At 39.5% G+C, this 19,766-nt stretch overlaps 2 protein-coding genes across 3 annotated transcripts in view; both read left to right on the plus strand.

Annotated features, from left to right (window-relative positions):
• Positions 1–7,680, plus strand: part of LOC128740951 (uncharacterized) — a 34,590-nt gene extending 26,910 nt beyond the window's left edge. Inside the window, exon 3 of the mRNA XM_053836527.1 lies at positions 7,613–7,680. Coding sequence (XP_053692502.1) covers positions 7,613–7,680 — 68 coding nt within the window. The remainder of the gene's footprint in view (positions 1–7,612) is intronic.
• A 187-nt stretch (positions 7,681–7,867) lies between these two features.
• Positions 7,868–19,766, plus strand: part of LOC128744061 (reticulon-1-A-like) — a 34,993-nt gene continuing 23,094 nt past the window's right edge. Inside the window, exon 1 of one of the 2 annotated variants that reach the window (XM_053840819.1) lies at positions 7,868–8,332. In XM_053840819.1, the coding sequence (XP_053696794.1) occupies positions 8,275–8,332 (58 nt within the window). In that variant the 5' untranslated portion in view covers positions 7,868–8,274. Of the gene's footprint in view, positions 8,333–17,777; positions 17,940–19,766 lie in introns of those variants that run through there. The other variant, XM_053840818.1, reaches the window with a different exon arrangement.

Below are 19,766 nucleotides of genomic sequence, written 5' to 3' on the forward strand. Positions count from 1 at the left end.
AGTTTATTGGGGAAGAATAAATGCTTATTGCGAAAAATGTAGATTCAGGCAAACTGAAAAATTCTTGATGATGAATATGAATATATGGTACTACCACCAGCCTTAGCAGAACATCCGTTCATAGCAATGAGCCTGTCATGTCAAAGAGAGTTGAAGATATTCAACGATTGGTCATGCTTCCCAACTCTTGTATGAAAGGTCAAAAGGGAATTGGTCGATAAGCAACATCACTTACACGTACCAGGGATTTAGAGAATCTCCTTCCAAGGGCTAAGTCACCTGAGTCAATCGTTGAATAAACCGTCTTAATGCAGAATGACTCCAGCAGGTGGGGAGAAGAGCCCGCTCATTATCCACGATGTGTTGTTAATCGGGCCAAGATTAACCCTAGAAAGTTGACTGTTTCACTCTCCCTAGGCCCACCGCTTCAAACAAGTGCTTTGATGGTCCCTCCCTCTTCCCCATTCTAGTTTTTTTATGAAATGTGGTATATATGGATAAAAATAGAACAATCTCACCAGCAGTCCTTCGAATGGAATAGAGTTGCGTCCTTTTAGTTTCCATAAGTGCTTCTAATAATTAATTTAATTTTTTCTTCTGGTATCCAATATCCACGTGCAGTATTAACACTCGTATTGGCCAAAGTTTTATATAGCAGGAGGTGCTTCATAAGCTAAAACGAAAAAAATAATTAAAATAATTTATTTTATGCTTACCTATTAACAAGGTCGTGTGGCTCCGCCGTCTGCCCAAAACCTCGATTTTGAGATCAGGCAGCCGGGAACCACCTAGTATCGCACCTCCTAGCTTGGCTACTCTATAGAGCATTACCGGATATGGTCACGTGGAGGTGCTAGGTAGAGGCTTGGGATAGCTAGAGCTATATTGGACGCTCCTCATTTGCCTTCCCCATTTCATACCCAACTGAAATATTCTTGATATCAGGCCAAAAATATAGCAGACTTAGTGAAGGTGAGAGCCGAACTCACAGCTCTCAATCTCTAGTCGAGTGTGTTGTTTAACCAACTACACCACTAAGCTGTCTGTCTGGTTAAACAACACACTCGACTCAGTTTGGCTGAATCTACATTTTTCGCATTAAAGATTTATTCTTCCCCAACAGAAAAAGTAAGCTGACTGCTAAACGTCGTTAGAAAATAAAATTAAAATCCAATTAGTTTTGGAAAATATGTATAATACAGAGATTTGCAACGTAAATTGATATTGTTTTAGGTTTAATCGGAAGTTACTAATATTATAAGTGCCATCGGTTGGGTGTTTAGCATTACCAGTTCAAAATAATTCATGGAAGAAAACAATTCAAGCACTAAAGGGTCCACTAATGTACCTTTATACTAACCCAATTCCGGATTCTTGGTGTTCCCACAGATCCGAATGGTGCGTACCATGATGACTCATAACTGCAGCAGCATGAGCTGGTATGACCACGATCGAAAATTTTTTCGACAGAATCAACATGCAAACAGATTGCAAAAAAATTACTCAATTGTCACAAAAAGTCCAGCTCTCGCTTGTCAAGAAGGATGTCGGTTCCTACCACTCTAGCCCCTTTTGAATTTTTTTTTATCAGAAATGTTCCACACGAACGAAGCTTTAACAACACTGAGGCGGTTCGAAGAGAGCCTCTTTTCAGTTCACCGATGGAATATACTGAATTTAATAATGTAGAAGCCTGGTAAGAGATGTGAGTAATTTGGTGAGTTTTCGTGACTAGCGCATTCATTACTATTTCGCCATCCGTCATCAGGAAGCTCTACGTGTTTACTTCTAAACCGCCACTACCGAGATGCATGTCTGCGAATATTTTAAAAGCTGCCGATTTCTCCGGCACAGTATAGTTATTTCTACTAGCGTCTTACGGTGCTCGAAACATCTAAATCTTGTCCCTCCTCGGGTACAGTCTAGATTTTTAGTTGCTTAGAACTCATGCAATGAAAATATCCGACCATCTTATTTTGCTTTATTATCAGAACGTGAGAGGTTTGTACACTAAAATCACCCAATAGCCGTTTGTTATTGAGCAGCTGCAATTAACTATGATATTCTCATGGAAACATGTTCTGACGAACTCCTCTGACTACCTTTTTTCGCTGCGATCGCAATCCGTACATCGTCTTTATTCTCGAGGTGGGCTTAGTGCTGGGATGGACCTAGTCGTGTCAAGGACTGATGGTCTCTAGTGTGAGTGCTCGGTCCGGGGCAATTCGTCGCCAATTTCTTGAGTATTTCGACACTGTCAATTCAGCTTCAATTTGATTGTTAGGCCCCTCTATTCTCGGTGCCAAAGGCATATTCGAAGAGAACAGATCGTTCGACAACCTTGGGATTTTCCAACTTGCGCCAGCTGTACGACGGGAATCTCTCTAAGTAGTTGGTTCATACGTCGGGTCTGCTCTCCGCTTTCCGTTTTAACTCCACCGAAATTAGTTCTCAATTCATAACTTTTGAGTCAATGAACCAATTTTAAGGTTTCTAGCGCTTTGAGCAGCTTATTTTTACCTGCAAGGACCCGTATATTTCTGGTTCGGCTCAAATACATGCGACATTTTTCCAGTATTTCCGGAAAACCCGTACTGCTGTACTGTTTTGCGGTATTTGTTGCATTGATTTTCAGTAGTTCGCTGCGTGAAAGTTCTTTTTCGTACGCTTCGAAATCAACCTGACTTGTGTCCAAGTCTGGTAAACCTAGCTGCGTCTTCAATTTTCAAGGAGCCTCTCAACTCTGTAGCCACTCCAAGGTATTAGAAAACCCAGCACAGCTTTATGAAGTGCCGGCCATAAAGCCTTGAGGCCTTGAATCTTGCTCGTGACATCACTTTTTTTTATTATGCTCACTTTAACAGCTTAACAGGATTATTTGTGACTTCTGCGGATATTGACCCCCGGATCATCATTTACCTGATGAGAACGGAAAGGAAAACAGAGGGAATAGGAAGGGATGGATGAGGAATGTAGTAGCTTTTGGACATTGTACCTTAGACTTGGGTTATCAATAAGTTGGACCATGATCCTTCCGGATTAAATCGTATTCCATCTGTCGTATCCCAAGGTAGTGCTCTCGGACTATTGCTCATTAACATTTTCGTAAACAGCTCAGGTGCAGCGCTCTTTGATTATTTTCTTTTTCTCGAAGAAGAAACTAATAAGTTTTTTGCATTTGTGTGTTCACAAAAGTTTCTTGATTTTCGAAGTACTTTTCTGTTTTACTGTTTTCTGTTTTAAAAATTGTATTAATGGGGTAGGTCAAAAAATAATCAATTTAACTTTTTTATTTAATGCTAAAAATAAACCGAGCCTAAGAAAAAGTTATAAAAAATGTTATTTTAGGAGTTTTTGTCGAAGAACGAAAACTTCTAACCCTTAAGGGAAAGAAGTTTTAGTCCTACAAACTAATGTATCCCCTTAATACCAGTTTTTCTAACTTTTTGTTGGTTATTTTCATTTCTACACAGTTTTGATGTTCCACGAAGTTTAACATACTATGAAAATAGACCTTTTTGCTGAAACAAGTGCAGCTCTATCCTTCTTGGTTTTCGAGCTATTCCAGCTTTTGTCTAATTTTGAATCAACTTTTAAGGAGTTTTATTTTAAAAGGGCGCATGTATGCGCAGCCAATCTCCACTACTTTACGTACTGCAATGTATTGTGTTTTATTTCATATATATATATATGTTACGGTGGATCACGGTGGAACATTTGAGAAAACTGTAAATGAAATTCCCAATTTTGCAGGATTTCTTTGCTCTGAATCAAAGCATGGGTCATTCCATGCCAAGTGACCGAGGAGAAGTTCAAACGTGTAATCGACCTTCACGGACTTGAACCAAACTTTGCCAGATTTTTTGTTTTCGGTCAGAAACTAAAAATCCAAAATTTGGTACGGATAGAACATTCGCTCGATTATTGGGAGCACCTCCATTTTTAAGGAAAATACCCGATTTTGTCAAAACCTCTTTTTACTTTTGCTCATATCTCCGGAAATATTAAGTTTAGAAAGACACTATTTTCACATTTTTAAAGGAAATCATCCAAGGAATTCGAAAAAAAAAATATTTTTGAACACCAGTGTTGCCAAACATTTTTAAACTCAATTTGAAAACTAAATTTACATTTTTCTCTCAATGAAGACAATTTTATCTCAAAAATTTCAACTTCATCGTGTTCCGAAGATTTTTTTACATAAGAATCACTCATCGCCCCGAGGTATTCTTTGCCGATCCCGAGATACAGCGTTTTAAAGCAAGCAATTCCCGATTTTTAATGTAAAACTAAGAGCAAAATAACTTTTTCTTGAAGCAGTAATTCTCTACGCAATGTAAAAATATTTTGGCATATCGGAAAAGTATTTATACAGCATATAAAATGGTTTTTCTTGACAGTATTTGTATTGCCAACTTTTCAGTTTCCCGCATGATTAGTTACATTAATTAAGGGAATATTAGTCTCTTAGCAACAATAAACGCAATAAACAAGGAAGGTAAGAGCTCATGTCTATTAGCGAGATGAAAAGTTTACAAAGCTATGATCAAACAACTAACGTATATTTTACGCCTTGTTGAAGTAACATTTTCTCATCTAGTGCTCTAGTGCCCTTAAAAATTGATTTAAAATATTAGACAAAAGCTGGAATAGCTCGATTACCAAGAAGGGTAGAGCTACATTTCTTTCAGCAAAAAGGTGTATTTTCATAGTATGTTAAACCTCGTGGAACAACAAAACTGCGTAGAAATGAAAGAAACCAAAAAAAATAGAAAAACTGGTATTAAGGGGATTAGTTTGTATTTATAGCACTAAAACTTCTTTCCCTTAAAGGACAGGAGTTTTCTTTCTTCGAAAAAAACTCCTTAAGTAACATTTTGTATAACTTTTTCTTCGGCTTTGTTTATTTTTAGCTTTAAATAAAGAAGTTAAATTGATTATTTATTGACCCATCCCCTTAATGCAAATTTTTTTGGTATAACAGAAAAGTACTTCGAAAATCAAGAAACTTTTGTGAAGACACAAATGCAGAAAAGCTTAGTACCGTGAACGTACCATATTCTGCGCAGTTAAGACATTTTTATGATTCTTCCGCTATTCTAAGTATTGTAGATTTAAATTAACAACGTGGATAGCAGCAACGTGTAGTGCTACGGTCTGTAACATCTGGTAAAAAATATGAGAATTATAAGTCGATCAAAAATTGAGTATATTTTTCGTTTTGTAAACTTATCCACGGTGCGTAATTCTGTGCACTTTCTTGCCCATGTTCCTAATTTTGCGCATGTTTGCTCCTAATTCTGCGCACCCAAAAAGTTAAATTAAATACTCCTGCCATGCTGTTTATGTCTTTATACGCACACCAAAAAATCCGGCATTAGATATTTACCATGATTAAATCCATGATCCGGCCTTCTTGTGCTGTCCGGGTGGCAAAGGAATATTGTTATCATTTCGATTGCCTCATTTTAAATATTTTATTCTCGATAACGTGAAGGGCGAATTGATTCGTGTTTTCTGTATAGTGAACATTACACTTTAGACTAATACTAAAAATTGTGTTTTCATATAGAAACCACTTCCCCACTATCTGACAGCCCCATGAGGTTGAAAAAAATAGAAGACATAGTTTCATGAACTGGCGCTCGTAGGTTCGGACCCCGAGACACAGCACAGGATGCCAATCAATGCGAGTTAAAGATTCTACTTGAATTCTCATCCTTCTATACCTCTGCCATTTGGGTGAGGTTGCGTATTCTTTCGTGATTTCTTTGTAGGACACATTACTGCGCAGAATTTGGAACATGAATAAAAAGTCTGTGCCTAAATCTGCGCAGTATTGCATCGCATTTTTCTAAGGAAAGCAATGCATGCAATATCTCTTTTTATCTAAAACATTACTAAAACTAATTATTCTTTCTTATTATGCTGGGTAATTTGATCATTGCAAAGAATTTCGATCATAAATTTGGTAATTCTCTAGAAGGGCAATCTTAGCGTTGGTGCTAACAACGATGTTTTCTGAACTGAACTTCTGAACTTCTAACTGAAATTCTTTCAGTTTCACGTTAAATTATTTCGCTCTCAAATATTATGGCTCGTTTGTGAATAATGGCGTAATATTCAACAGACATTTATAAAAAAATAACGCAATGATCATAGTTATTCACAATGTTAAAAAATACTTATATGAAGAAAAATGCGCAGAGTTAGGAGCTGCGCAGAATTAGGAGCGGTCACGGTAGTTTCTACGCAAAAGCTGATGTCCGCCTATTTTTGAAGCTGTCCCGTCCCACTGCAGAGTGCACTGTGCGTCGCTAAGTTCTAAGTCAAAACAAGCATCGTAAAATAAATTTTTTTTTTATTTATATCAAAATGTAAGCAAATTTTGTATAACAATCCAAGAAAAATATTAGGAAAAATTTTTCTACAAGGGTGGGAAACCCCAAAGAAAATAATGTTTTACTTCATAAAAAACTTTGAAAAAAAAAAAAAAAATTTGTTTGTCAATTTAAACGAACGTTTTCTAGTAATAAAAATTTTATGATTGCGTTTTTCGTTGTTCTTTTATGGCCCAAAAATTCGATTTTTCTGAACGTTTATCTATTTCATGAATTCATTTCTTATGAACCATCGTTATTTCTTAGAAAAATCAGAAAAGTCATTTGAAAAGTTCTTGACGAAATTCACACTGATGGAAAACACCAGCCAAGCTGGAGAAACTATGTTCCACCTAAAAAAAAATTAACCAAATATTATTTTGCTCAACAATTTCTACACACTTAATTTTTTTTTACCGAACTCTGAGCAGCCGAACGTTCGGTAAAATTCGATGGTGCCAATCGACGTTTACGGATCATTAATAATGTTTGGCATCATAAATAAATTTATTTTACCGAACGTTCTGCTGCTCAGAGTTCGGTAAAATTTACGATAATTTACCGAACTCGGTATTTTTTTTAAGTGTGTAGTGTTATTTTTGTTCTTGAGTTAGGGGCCGAAAAACTAACGATTAAGTACAGTACATGACCGCCTACCTGCTCGAAAATTTTAACATTGTTGTTAGAAAACATTATACATTCGAAATTTTCCACATACATACATTATCCCAAGAACAGAATAATAAAACATAATGACAAAGGGATGAAGAAAACAAAACAAAATAAAACTGCAGCAGGAAGGCCGTCAACCAGCATAACCACGTTGCTGTACTTTATGTTCAAATATTAAATGCCAAATATTTGCTAATATTCAACAGTTAAATTTTCATTAAAATATAAAACTTTTATGAAAATAAATCTGTGAAGGTAATGTTAAGTAGGTGAACAACAAAATGAGTAGAATGACTTTAATATGACTAACTTTTAATATGACTTTTGAGTTTTGAATGGATTGAAACTATCTGAATCTGTGTTTATTTTTCCATTGCTTCTGACGTCATTCATTGAACCCACACCGAAGCAAAGCCAAATTTTAAACTGACCTGAACATTAACACTTCTGATCGTTTGTGTTGTTTCGTAGAGCTGTAACAGTGTTACAGCAGCCTGTATCGCGTTGCAAGTAGATGTGTGATTCATGAATTACTCACACAGCCCTTGTTCGTGTTTCAGTCAGCCAGCAGCCGGAGATTAAAAATCTTACCTGCGCTATGGCCATGCCACTATGGGGCACAAGCTAAAGCTAAAGCTAGACAACATTGGTTTGAGTTTGTTCGTTCGTTAGCTAGTAATTTTCCTTCACCAATACACTAGCGACACTCGTAGCTGTGGTCGGGTCGCTCACGGCGCGGCGGTCTGCCTGACGGAACACAAAAGACGCAGTAGTCGTTGGATTAAGCGCATGCCGTGTGGTGTAATAATAGTGAGTTTAAGCCAACGGAAAGTCGAGAGTCCCGAGTGCCGCGGTTGCATTTCTCACCGAATTCGAGAAGCGAAAATAATTTTAGTCTTAGTCGACCAAACACACGGAGTAAAGGAAAAGTTATTAATAAACTCGATTTTCCTCGGTCAGTTTTATTTTCCCCTTTTACAGGGGTAAATCAAATTCTATAATAAGGTTCTAGAGTCGGCTACTGGCTGGTTTGCGAGAACAGTAAAACTCAAAGTGAAGTAAAAGTTGTGCTCCTGCCAGGAGTCGGTTTGTGCGGTACAGCCGCAGGATACGCGCGCCGTTAAGAAGTGTGTGCATTTTTCGGGTCGATTGTGAACCGTTCGTAGGAAAAAAACCCGATCTGGAAACTGCTGCCCGGTAGAGCAAAAAGTGGATCACAAAAATGGTGTCCTTAGAAGACCTTAAGCTGCTGCGGGAGATCGAGTTCAGCAAGGAAGGATGTGAGTGGTTTCTGTATGATATCCGATAGCTTGTCGTGGAATCGACGTAGCTCTACGCTGCAATTACGTCGTTCTTTTTTGCGTCCAGTCGTTAGGGTGCCGCTGGATGGAGGGTGGAGATCCAGCATCTGCTGCGAGCATTTTGTTCGCATTTGTAATATGTATACGTCGTTTGAAAAAAGAAGCACCCCTGGATGGGAAGGAACTCCGGTGCATGGAATGTAGTGTGCGGAGGAAAATCATGGGAGCTACCTGCTGCTGTACCGTTTAGGCTGTACACATCTATAATGTCATTTTCACATTCGTTCTTGAGACTTTGGTTACGTAAAAAAGTCATCCGCATGAAATGTAACAAAAGCGCTTGAAGCAGCGCAACATCATGATGGTGACAGGGTGGTGTACTACAGCAGTAGGCCAGGCGTGTAGAATCAATAGTGCTGCTGGTGGGAACGATCGTCACCGGTTGCTACGGTGATCACTTTGTTACACAGGCAGAGTCGAGTCCGCCAGTCAGCCAGCCAGCCAGTGAAAGAATTATAAAAATACACATTTCGCATTTTTATAGGTGTTATATATTCGCTAAAGTCGATTGTCGCTACCGTAGCGTTGAAGCGCATCTCGGCAGCAGCGGCCAGCCAGGAGTCACACCAGCGTAACAGAAAATAATATCCATTCGATCTATAGGGAAAATTTTCACGTTTTTCACTGACTGCCAGCTGTTGCTGTTGTTGTGGTTGGTTGTGTAAAGTCCAACGACAACAACAACAACAACAACAACAAGAGGGAAAAATGCAGGTGTAAAGGAGCTCAACCACTGAGCCGTGCTGCGCGGTGAGAATATGCACTTCTAGCTATCCGTCGTCTTCGTCTGTCAAGCGCAGACAAGTCAGTCGAGTACTGGTGAGAGCGCGAAAAATTTCGCGAGTAATTTGGCTGTTTCCGAAAGTCGTCTCACTTTCCTGACTTCTGACCTATGATGGTGGGAAAAAGTGTCTGCTAATTAGTTTTGAATTATGTATTTAATTCTCTTTCGGTGTATGCGCCAGTTTGGGAGGTGATTATTGTAACGTTTTCTTTCTCGGTGCGATAATCGTTTGTGTCGAATTTATTATTACCATTTCACAACCGGCAGTGAACATGACGTTAACTTCATTTTTTAGTTGAATAATGTGACTAGAAAAAGGACAATGAGCAATACGAGTCATGCACTGATTTATAATCAGCTTGATAATGAAAAAAAACCCGCAAAATAACCATTGAAGGCATTTTTATGATGAAATTGTTTTATTTTTAGAAACTGTCATGTATGGAAAAACGTCATGGGAGAAACAACACACCTGAAACTGCCACTGTATTGGGAGTCGACTTATCACGCTTTGACTCTGCACAGTATTTGGCATGTTTTGCAAAAATAAACTCACAACAAAGTTTGTGGTTCCTCTTACCTTTCGGCGATCCAAACATATCAATGTAACCACTTGTTCTGATTCGCACTGGAAACGTTACTCGAGTTCAATGGTATAAAACTAAAAATATGTAAAATAATCTGCTTTCTCTTGCCTGCAGGCACCCCTTGTGTCACATTAGTTGGGAACTGTAGAACGAGACAGTTTTCCCATACAAGAGAATCTCAAACTTCTGCCAAAATATGATGTCACAGCCATTATTTGGCAGATTTTCAACCGACACAGTAGCCATTTGTTTTCCGCTACGATGTTTGAACATGACTTGACTCTCCAGGAAAAGAACATCTCTGTGGGGTGTGGGCGAGCGGTACAACACTGTTTATTTTACGGCTATAAAATAAGAAAATTTCCCATTTTTCATGCATTCTGATGGCTGCAAATGATGTTTCGGTAGGTGGAAATGTAATCTTGATTCGTTAGTTGAGAATTTAATAAGTTTTCTTTGTATTTTTTGGATGATAATGCGAAAGGTTTGTGTGATAGACACGACCGCATGGTTGACGTAAAACTGTGTTAGACAGTTTTGTCCAAGATTTTGACCCCGCCCATGCCAAAGGGAAGGAAATACTAATCAAAACATCATCAATTTTCTGATCACTTAGAACACATTACAAGCGGTTAGCATTTTACCATATTTTTGGAAGACTAGCTAGTTTATATTGCCAAAAACGCTTCCGTTTTGTAAAGTCAAAATCGTAAAATGCCAACTTTACCACTTTACTTTGAAAAATTTACAACTTTACTTTGAAAAATGATCTTTACCAAAAAAATTTAGCAGAAAATTCGAATTTTGAAAATTACTCCAAAGAAGATTGTAACTTAATTTTCAAAAGCGAGAAAGCCAATTCACTCCTCAAGCGCTCGTTTGTTTGTAGTTGCACCAATCATTATCGATTTGATGTCTGTGCTAGTAAAATAGCTTTTGTTTTGATAGCAAATGCTCTGAAACTGACAATAACGAGGCATGGCATGACATTTGGCAGTTTTTCAATAGCGTGAACTAAAAATCAATTGGCTTCTTTATTGGAGTCGATGTGTAAAATGCGGAGAAATTTTCCAATCGATTGGTACAAACATATTGAAAATCGATAAGGAAATCGCTAAATTATTAGCACTTAAATCCGAACTATATTTCGCGGCGCTCACCTACCTTGCCATAAGATGTAGTCCTACATCAAAAGCTTTCCAAGAATACGGGTATACCGGTATACTCGTCGCCTCTGTAACCTATAGTCTCTGTACCTCAAATACAGGCTTTCCTTGAATCGAGAGAAGAGTGCCGGTAGGTAATGGGTTAACAAACTTTGTTACATGAATAATGAAAATGCCCCAAGTAGCAGTTTGGGCTTTATTATACGTATCTAGTGGCCATAATTTAGTCATGAAACCATAATAAGAGTACATTAAAACTTTTGTTGAGTTTTCCCGTGTTTGGGGTATTTTTTATCAATGCGACCGTTTGTGTTTGATCTATTGTGATATATCCCTCATTTTATTATAGCCATGTTGCCAAGAGGACCACTATTAGAAGTGATCGTCATTGTTTGACTAACAGCGTTTGCCTTGCCCGGTGATACACTTCGGATGAAGTGCACTACTGCCCTGGGAGTTGTTCTTCAAATATTAGAGGTTTCATGCAGCCCTCTGTTGAAGAACCTTAGTCTGGTGGTGGCAAGTGAGATTCCAACCCACACTCTCTCGGTTGGTACTCAAGTGTTTTTGCAATTAAACTACCGCCCTACCCTTAGTTTTGGATAATCTTATATCTAATGTTTTTGCCATTCCATACACGCACACATACAATCCCCCACTGACGGTAATTATTTTTGTATGATAACCCGTTTTGCTTTGTCGTAAGCTTCAGGTGATAGCGCCTCGGGCAATGTCCTGTATAAATGCTTAAATCTTTCTTTGAAAGATCCAGAATTGTGTGAGTCATAGAAATGTGTTGGAAGATAAAACCGTTTTGACTGTCTAGCAATGAAATTGTTATTCCAATTTGATTTCACTTTCGTACATGTACATTTGTTGTGCATTTCGCCAACTTTAAAGTACTTAGAGCTGCTTGACTTTCATACATGATGCATATATTTGACTGTCTATAGTTCCTATGCAAGCATAGAGTTAAAAATTCTAGAATTGCTTGTTTAGCTTGGAACACAGTTGGCCCACTGCGCATAGGAATTGACATGTCAACACGAAATATTCGAATAAAATTGTATTTTTTTGCCATTCAGTCTTCATTATTGATAACAAGAGGATTAATACTAATAGCTTTTAGAATACTGAGATGATCTGTAAGATAAAATTTAGAGAGGTTCATAAATCTTTTGATCCTCAGAGCACTTTTTTCAGTTTCTAATTGTATAAACTGATGCAATGGAAGCATATAAAGTACAGCAGCCAATGCTTTCGAAGGTGTACTTCTCATTGCATCTCATTGAGAAAGTGGTTAGCCTTTGAAGTCTTTGAAGTCTGTTTTTGGGTAACTGCTTTCGTTTTTAGTCACCAGACCAACGAAACATAGCTAATCCTGGAACTCACAATCGCTACTCGGCCTAAAGGCTAAGACCAAAGTGTTGTATTTGTTTTTATCAGTATCGCTATAGAGTGAGCGGACTGTTTATCATCTGTGCTTAAGTATTGGTGTTTTCACCCTTTTTTCTTTTTATGCTTTTACTACTCTTCAACCATTTTCGCTCTAGAGCCAGGAAGTTCGTAGATAGGTTATAATTTACCCTTTGTACAAGGGGTTTCATTACGTGCTTCGAGCAAGTACCATTCTTATAACCAGCCCTGATAAAGGCTTTATTGTTGGCAAATGCAGAATCCAGTATGGAAGAAAAATGTGACGTGGCTTGCGAATAAACTCATGTTATAGTCATTTAACATCGAATGGCCTGATTCGAACCCGCAATCATTCGCTTGTGAAGGCATGCTCGGAAATATTGAGGCTAATGTATGAGCAACTATGTCTAAATGTGCTCTCAGTCTTGCCTTTGTCTCTCAGTCTCAGGCTTTGTTTCTCAGTCACTTGTACATCTATTATTGTAAAGAAAATTTTCTTAATGCAAGAAACGAAACCCTTTTTCTTGATTTGAATGTGTCTACTCCCTTCGTCAGCTCATCTCCCGTTGTCCCCAGCCACTTGTAAATTTGTCTTTTCGGTAGTCCTTATAAAGCGTGTTTTATGGATTTGAACCCTCCCCCAGCCACTTGTACAAGTGCTATCGTTCCAAATACAAGAAAAACACAGCTTTTTACCTATTTGAACCTTCCTATCCCTTTGAAGTGATTCCCCCCTTGTCAACTCTCATGCGCTAATTTTTTTTATGTTAACGTGTGTGCCAAGTTTGATGAAGAACAGTCCAGGCGTTCCGGAGTTTCTCGTCTCTCCACATGTTGGCTCTCTTCCAGTCAGCTCTCCCTTCTGTCACTTAGATAATTATCCATCTGTTTGCTCTCTGAAAATCTATAACAGGAGAGAAACAAAGCCTTCTTTTCATGACCCCCCTCCCCGGCTTCTTGTCTCCCAGCTACTCGCGCAACTATAATCGATCTAAGTGCAAGAAAAACGCAACCCCTTTCATTTATTCGGACCTCCCACCTTGATAGCATGGACAGCAGCCTAGAGCCGAGGTGATTCGTGCTGTTTCAAGCAGTCGTCTCTATTCAACTCGATCTTGGGCCATTCGTCGCAAGTTTCCCAGTCTTCTCAAAAGCCATAAATCACTTTCAACTTGGTAAAGCCATCTTGCATGTCGAGTCTTTGTGTTTCCGGTGCCGGTAGGGTTGTTGAAAAGAACTGTTGTCGTTGCTCTGTCGTCCGGCATCCTTACAACGTGCCCGGCTCACCGTAGCCTACCGAATTTCGTTAGATGTAGATTGGAGTCTCTGGGATTCTCAAGCAGTGAAAGTATGTCGTGATTCATATACTTCTACCCTCGATGAAAATCATGCATCTCGTTTCGATACTCGCTGGTCGGAACACCGCCTGAAGAGTGATGTTGAACAGCATACTGGATAAGCTGTCACCTTGTCCCAACTCTCACCGAGTCTCGAAGGGACTCGAGTTTGTCCCGGAGACGTGCGAAACGCATCACTCGTTCCAATGTAGCTCTGATTAGTCAGGTCAGTTTATCCGGAAAACCGTTTTCGTGCATTATGTACCATAGCTGGTCTCGATGGACTGTATCGTATGTTACTTTGAAATCAATAAAGATGTGATCAGAGGACACGATGTACCCTCAACATTTCTGCAAGATCTGTCGGATGGAAAAAATCTGGTCGGTAGTTGCGCGAGCCCCATGAAGTACACCTGATAAATTACAATGTAAAATTACAATGAATAATGCAGTTATTACAATTTCCTATTTTTTTGCTACAATGCACTATGGGCAAAAATGAGAGAAAAAACGGATGCAATTAAGATACGACATGCAGGCTGATAAAATATACGTGATCCTAAGTAAAATTTTCCGGAGAATCGCGTGGTGCCGACCCCTTTCCTGTCTGTCATTGAGAAGTGCCCCATTTTGCTCATTTTCCCCTATTTTTAGTATTTTTCACCCTTATTGGACTGTTTCAAGCAAGGCTTTGAGAAAACAAAAGTTAAAAACTTAATAATTTTGTGTAAAAAAGTCCGCAGAATCGAATGGGGCTTATCTCATTTAGTTTGGAGCACAATATTTTTTTTTGGTTGAGCTCCCGTTATCAAACCGACCATACGACCAAACGGGAAATCAACCAAAAGAATTAATGTGCTCTAAAATAAATGAGATAAACCTTATTTGATTCTGCGGACTTTTTTACACAAAATTAGTAGATTTTCCGGTTTGTTTTCTCAAACCTTGCTTGAAATAATCCAATAAGGGTGAAAAATGTTAAAAAATAGGGGCAAATGTGCAAAATGGGGCACTTCCTGTTGACAAACAGGAAAGGGGTGGGCACCACGCGATTCTCCGGAAAATTTTACGTAAGATCACCTATATTTTATAAGCCTGCAGGCCCTATCTTAATTGTGTCCGTTTTTTCTCTCGTTTTTGTCCATAGTCCAATGCCGTGATGCGTAAAATTACTGATATTTACTGATAGTTATCAATAACGTGCTGAAACTACTGATAATTATCAGTAACAATTTTTAATTTTTATGGGAACTATCACCATAGGGACAATCCCACCTTTTGTCAACTTCCAGTGCTGATGTCAAGGAATATGTTTGCCAAGGTTGATGGAGAACGGTCAAGGTGTTCTGGAGTTATGGCAGAACATCTAAACATTAATAGGTACATCTATATATGTAGATTTCCAAAAAAAAAAGATGTTTTAAAACCAGTAGATTCATGACGAAAAAATTTGTAAGCGAAAAATATTCCGACCTTAAGGAGCAGAATGTACCATTTCACGGAAAATCTTTTCGCAGAAAGTACCATTTCGCAGGGGTGACCCAACCGAAGAAAAGTAATAGAGGTCAGTATATCTAGAAAAATAAATAAACCTAGATAGAGGTTATCTCTACGGGGGGCTGCCCCCCGCAGTGGTCGGCATTTCCGACGGCATTGACGTCTCGCGCTGAATCATCTAATATTACTATTGATAGTTTTTGGTGGTCTTGTTATTGATTAATGTTTTATGAAAGAGTCTAAAATTTCCCGAGTTCGATTAGTTTTCGAGTTACGCAAAAATTTCTGTTTTATTTGTATGAGAGTCCTTATCCCCCTACCACCACAGGGGTGAGTGGTCTCAAACCATCATTAAAAAAATTCCTGTCTCCAAAACCCCTCACATACCACATTTGGTTCCATTTGCTTGATTACTTTTCGAGTTATGAGGAAATTTGTATTTCATTTGTATGGGAGCTCCCCCCCTCCTGAAGTAGAGAGAGGTTTCAATTCACCATAAAAAAATGCTTGTCTCCTAAAACACCCACATGTCAAATTTGGTTCCATTTGCTTGATTAGTTCTCGAGTTATGCAGAAATTTGTGTTTCATTTGTATGGGAGCCCCCCCTCTTAGTGGGGGGAGGGGCCTCTAGCCATCATAAGAACCAGTAGTTCAGTAGTTTTCGATTCTATAAGGAACATACGAGCAGACAGACAGAAATCCATTTTTATAGGTATAGATTTGTATTGGAGCCCCCCCCCCCCCTTAGTGGGGGGAGGGATCTAAACCATCATAGGAGCTTTCCCTGGCACCAAAAACCCCTGCATGCAAATTTTCACTCCGATCGGTTCAGTAGTTTTCGACTCTATAAGGAACATAGGGCATGTTCACGCCGATCGGTTCAGTTGTTTTCGATTCTATAAGGGACATAGGGACAGACAGACAGAAATCCCTTTTTATAGGTATAGATTTGGCGCTTGTGATCAAGATTGAAATTTCATGTGCTTGAAATCTCATTGAATTTTTTACTGCTATGAATTTCTCAACACTGCTTCGTAGCTCGATCTCGTCGATAACGATGCCAGACAATAACCGTGCATCAAATGCGTTCTGGTGCAAAATGTGCTACGAATGTGCTCTCGCACCAAATACGAACCATTTGTAATAACAACATTTGCAGCAGATATTAAGCCTATTTTATTAGCTACGAATGTAGTTTTACGAATATTTTTTCTGTATTTTGTACAGATACTGATAGTTGTTGATTTTAGAAATCATATATTCCGCCCAATGTTTAGAACTAAGCTCTGATAAATGCCACAAGTTGCGATTCATTAATGAATTCTCCCCAAAAGCTACTGAAATTATTCGAAATGTTATTAGTATTTTTCTCTAGTTGTTCATAACAAAACTCGCTGGCATCACGCCCGGTCTGTTGTTGGCAATTCGTGTTTTCTGCTGACAAAATCGACAAAGAGACTCAATGACAGATGTAAACAATAAATCATCATTTTACCATCAATTTAAGCCAATATGTAGTTATTCAAATCGAATATATGCGATGCGCAAGATGATGCTGCATGGTCGATTAACTATGATCACAGGTTCATTCTAAATAGGAAAAATGTACGATGCCTGCCAAGATTTCTTACACTTGAGATCCTTGAGTCCTCATCTTTTCCCAGCACAGATCGAGTTCGGACGGACGGTGTAAAGGCGACACTTTCTTTTGTTTGCACTTACTCGATCTGCTTTTCTTTCAACTCATGCGGTCAATCATCTGTCGGTAGTTTTGAATTTTTACCATCTTGTAATTAGGTAATTGGAAACGGATTGTTGCCCAATGCTCAGTTGTTCTGGGAGTTGACGAAAAAATTAAAATCGTTATTAGGAATGGAATTGGAATGTTGATAGTTGCATAAAAGTACATTTTGTTTCTTTTACCTATCCATTCAAAGCAATATCTGAATTCCTCTTAATAACGGGCAGATCTCTGGTTTAATCCAACCCCAATTAAAACATCGAAAATAGAACCCCACCCCAAAGTAGTGCACTGCGAGTAGACAATATTTTCGCCTGAGAAGCACTTTGGCTCAGCTGCTGACTGACACTAATTGGCCTACTAAGTCAATCATTATTAGCCCGCCCTAATCCCCTCATTCGCAGTTGGCTCGGACTTGCGCGAAAACACCGACCGGTGTGCGCCGGTAAGTTTGCCAGCACTGCTCGATGCCGCAGCTGATTGAGCGACGTCGACGACAGCGTCGCCGATGACTACTACGTCGGCTGACGTTGGTGGCTACTCAGCCACCCGCGTTGTCCATTTACCTCCAAGCAGCTTAAACCTTACCTTCCAGCTGGATGGTATTGGTAAAAGATTTCCATTCAAAGCTCTCCTCCATGGCACGTCTCTTTCTCTCGTTTTATTTACTTCTTTTTATCCCCTTTCTTCTCCACCAACCAACCAGTATCGATTCCCCCCCAAGCCGCCAGCGACCTTTCTCTGCCGAATTCCCGTTCACAATCGTAGCGTAGTAATATGGCTCGGTAGCACAGCATAAGGTATCCCTCGCCGATGGAACCGATTCATAAGTGAGCCCGCAGTGCCCAAGTTCAGTTCGTTTTCGTAGGTTGTTGCCACTGTAGCAAGAGAAGCAAAAAAAAAAAAAAAATGGTGAAACGTCAGAACTCCCGCTACTCCAATGGGAACGGAAATGCGTATCACAAGCAGCCAGTGGAATTGCCCCCGCGAGGACCAGGTATTTGTTGTTGGGGTTGACTGGACGTAAAACGAAGAAGAGGATCGTGTTTGATTAGTAGACCAGAAGTTCGATGCTCTAATTGGCAACGTGTCATTTTTTGGAAGCAATCGAAAGCGTTTCTCAGATTGTTGCTCACCGCGATTTGATAACTCAGAGTTGGTTTAGGTGCCTGAACGGAGCTTATCAAAACCAAACTATCATTTGGATTGTTGAAATGTTTGAAACTTGAAGCAGCTTTTGCTGCGGCTGAAACACTACATTCGCGCCACGGTTGCACTGCAGTGAATGGAAAAATCTCGGATTTCTGTCCGCAGACGCGGCCAGACGGGCGTGTAAATGTGTACGAAGTCTTGATGCGTGAAGAAGCTGTAACTTGGCACCAGGCAGCGAGCCGAACCAGCGATCCGGCCCTGTCCGTGGTCGGTCGATCGGATGGGTGGCCGACGAGGATGGGTGGTGTTGGCAAAAAGCAGCCAACAACCGAGTGCAGTGCAGTACAATATCACACCGCGTACCTACTTATCTGTTGTTTACGCTCTGCGAATTGCTTCTGCTGGCTTACTGGCTGGCTGGCTGGGAATCTTCACGAATCAGCAAAACCTGCCGCCGCATGGTGCCTTACATGTATGGGGAGGGTATGAACGTCGTCGTAGTCGCGTTGCATTGTGAGGAGGAAGGAATAAAGCTCTGCGTTGCCAACTGGCTGCCACGAGCGACGCGCGCAGATCGGCCAAACTTGTCAAGGTCCTTCGAGGGGCTTTTGTTTCTTCCACGCTGGCATGATTGTGCAGCAACAGCAGACAAGGACTACGGGAACCGGTGTCATTTGGAACTGGTTCGTAACAGTCAAAAGTTTTGGTTTCACTTTAGTTCTGCTTTTCGCAAATCGATCATCGACTTTATATTGAACGAAGATTGGAAAGGTTTAACTTTTCATATCACATTTAATTAGCTCGTTGTGCTGTTTTTTTTTAAAGTGATTGGCGAGACGAGCACGTGTTAACGAAAGTGAAATGCGTTCACTTTTTTTTCTGTGTTCGCGCAGACACAAGAGCTCATAGAGAGGAGGTGTGTTTGATGCATTAATCATTTCACTGATGATTGCCCCGCGTGCAATGTGTGCAATGAGACGTGGCTGGTTCTGTGGGTTAAATACATTCGATTTTGATTGGCTTTTAAACTGGGCGAGCTCTTGAACGGATCGGACTTTCGCATCCGCAGTTCAGGGTGGCTGAACGAGTATTTTACGATCCCAGTTGAATGATTGGCCTGGTTAAGTAACATCAGTCTGAACCTGGAGGCTTATTTACAACCTTGTGTGTTATTTTCACTCAGAAATAAAACAAATTAAAAACTGATTTAGCGCATCGTTGGGTTCAAGTGCCGTAACTTAAATTGAAAACCTATTCAACGGTGTATTATGCTCCAATATTGGTCGAGTAAAACCTGCCATAAATGACGAGATCTACGGGAGTTTAATTCGATTTTATTGTTTTATGGGAACAAAGTAGTTAACATTAATTTTTTATCACAGACAAAATCGACTATGATGAATGAATTCTTCGAAAAAATGATCAGGGGAATTTCTCATGTCAACATGATAAAAGGTGTTGATAAAATTATGAAAGATTGCAAATCCTTCCTTTTATTCGGCGCATGGAAAATCCATCGCTACCTATAATTGAACAATTGGGTAAATGACCAGCGTAACTCAACACATACGAAGGATACGAAGCGAACGCAATAGTGGCTCGTGGCATTTTAGTGAACGATCTACTTGAGATAGTGAGCTGGGTTTAAAGACTACTTCTTAAAGACAGACAG

Source organism: Sabethes cyaneus, chromosome 3 (genome assembly GCF_943734655.1).
Source record: "Sabethes cyaneus chromosome 3, idSabCyanKW18_F2, whole genome shotgun sequence".
In the NCBI taxonomy this organism is placed as follows: Eukaryota; Metazoa; Arthropoda; class Insecta; order Diptera; family Culicidae; genus Sabethes; species Sabethes cyaneus.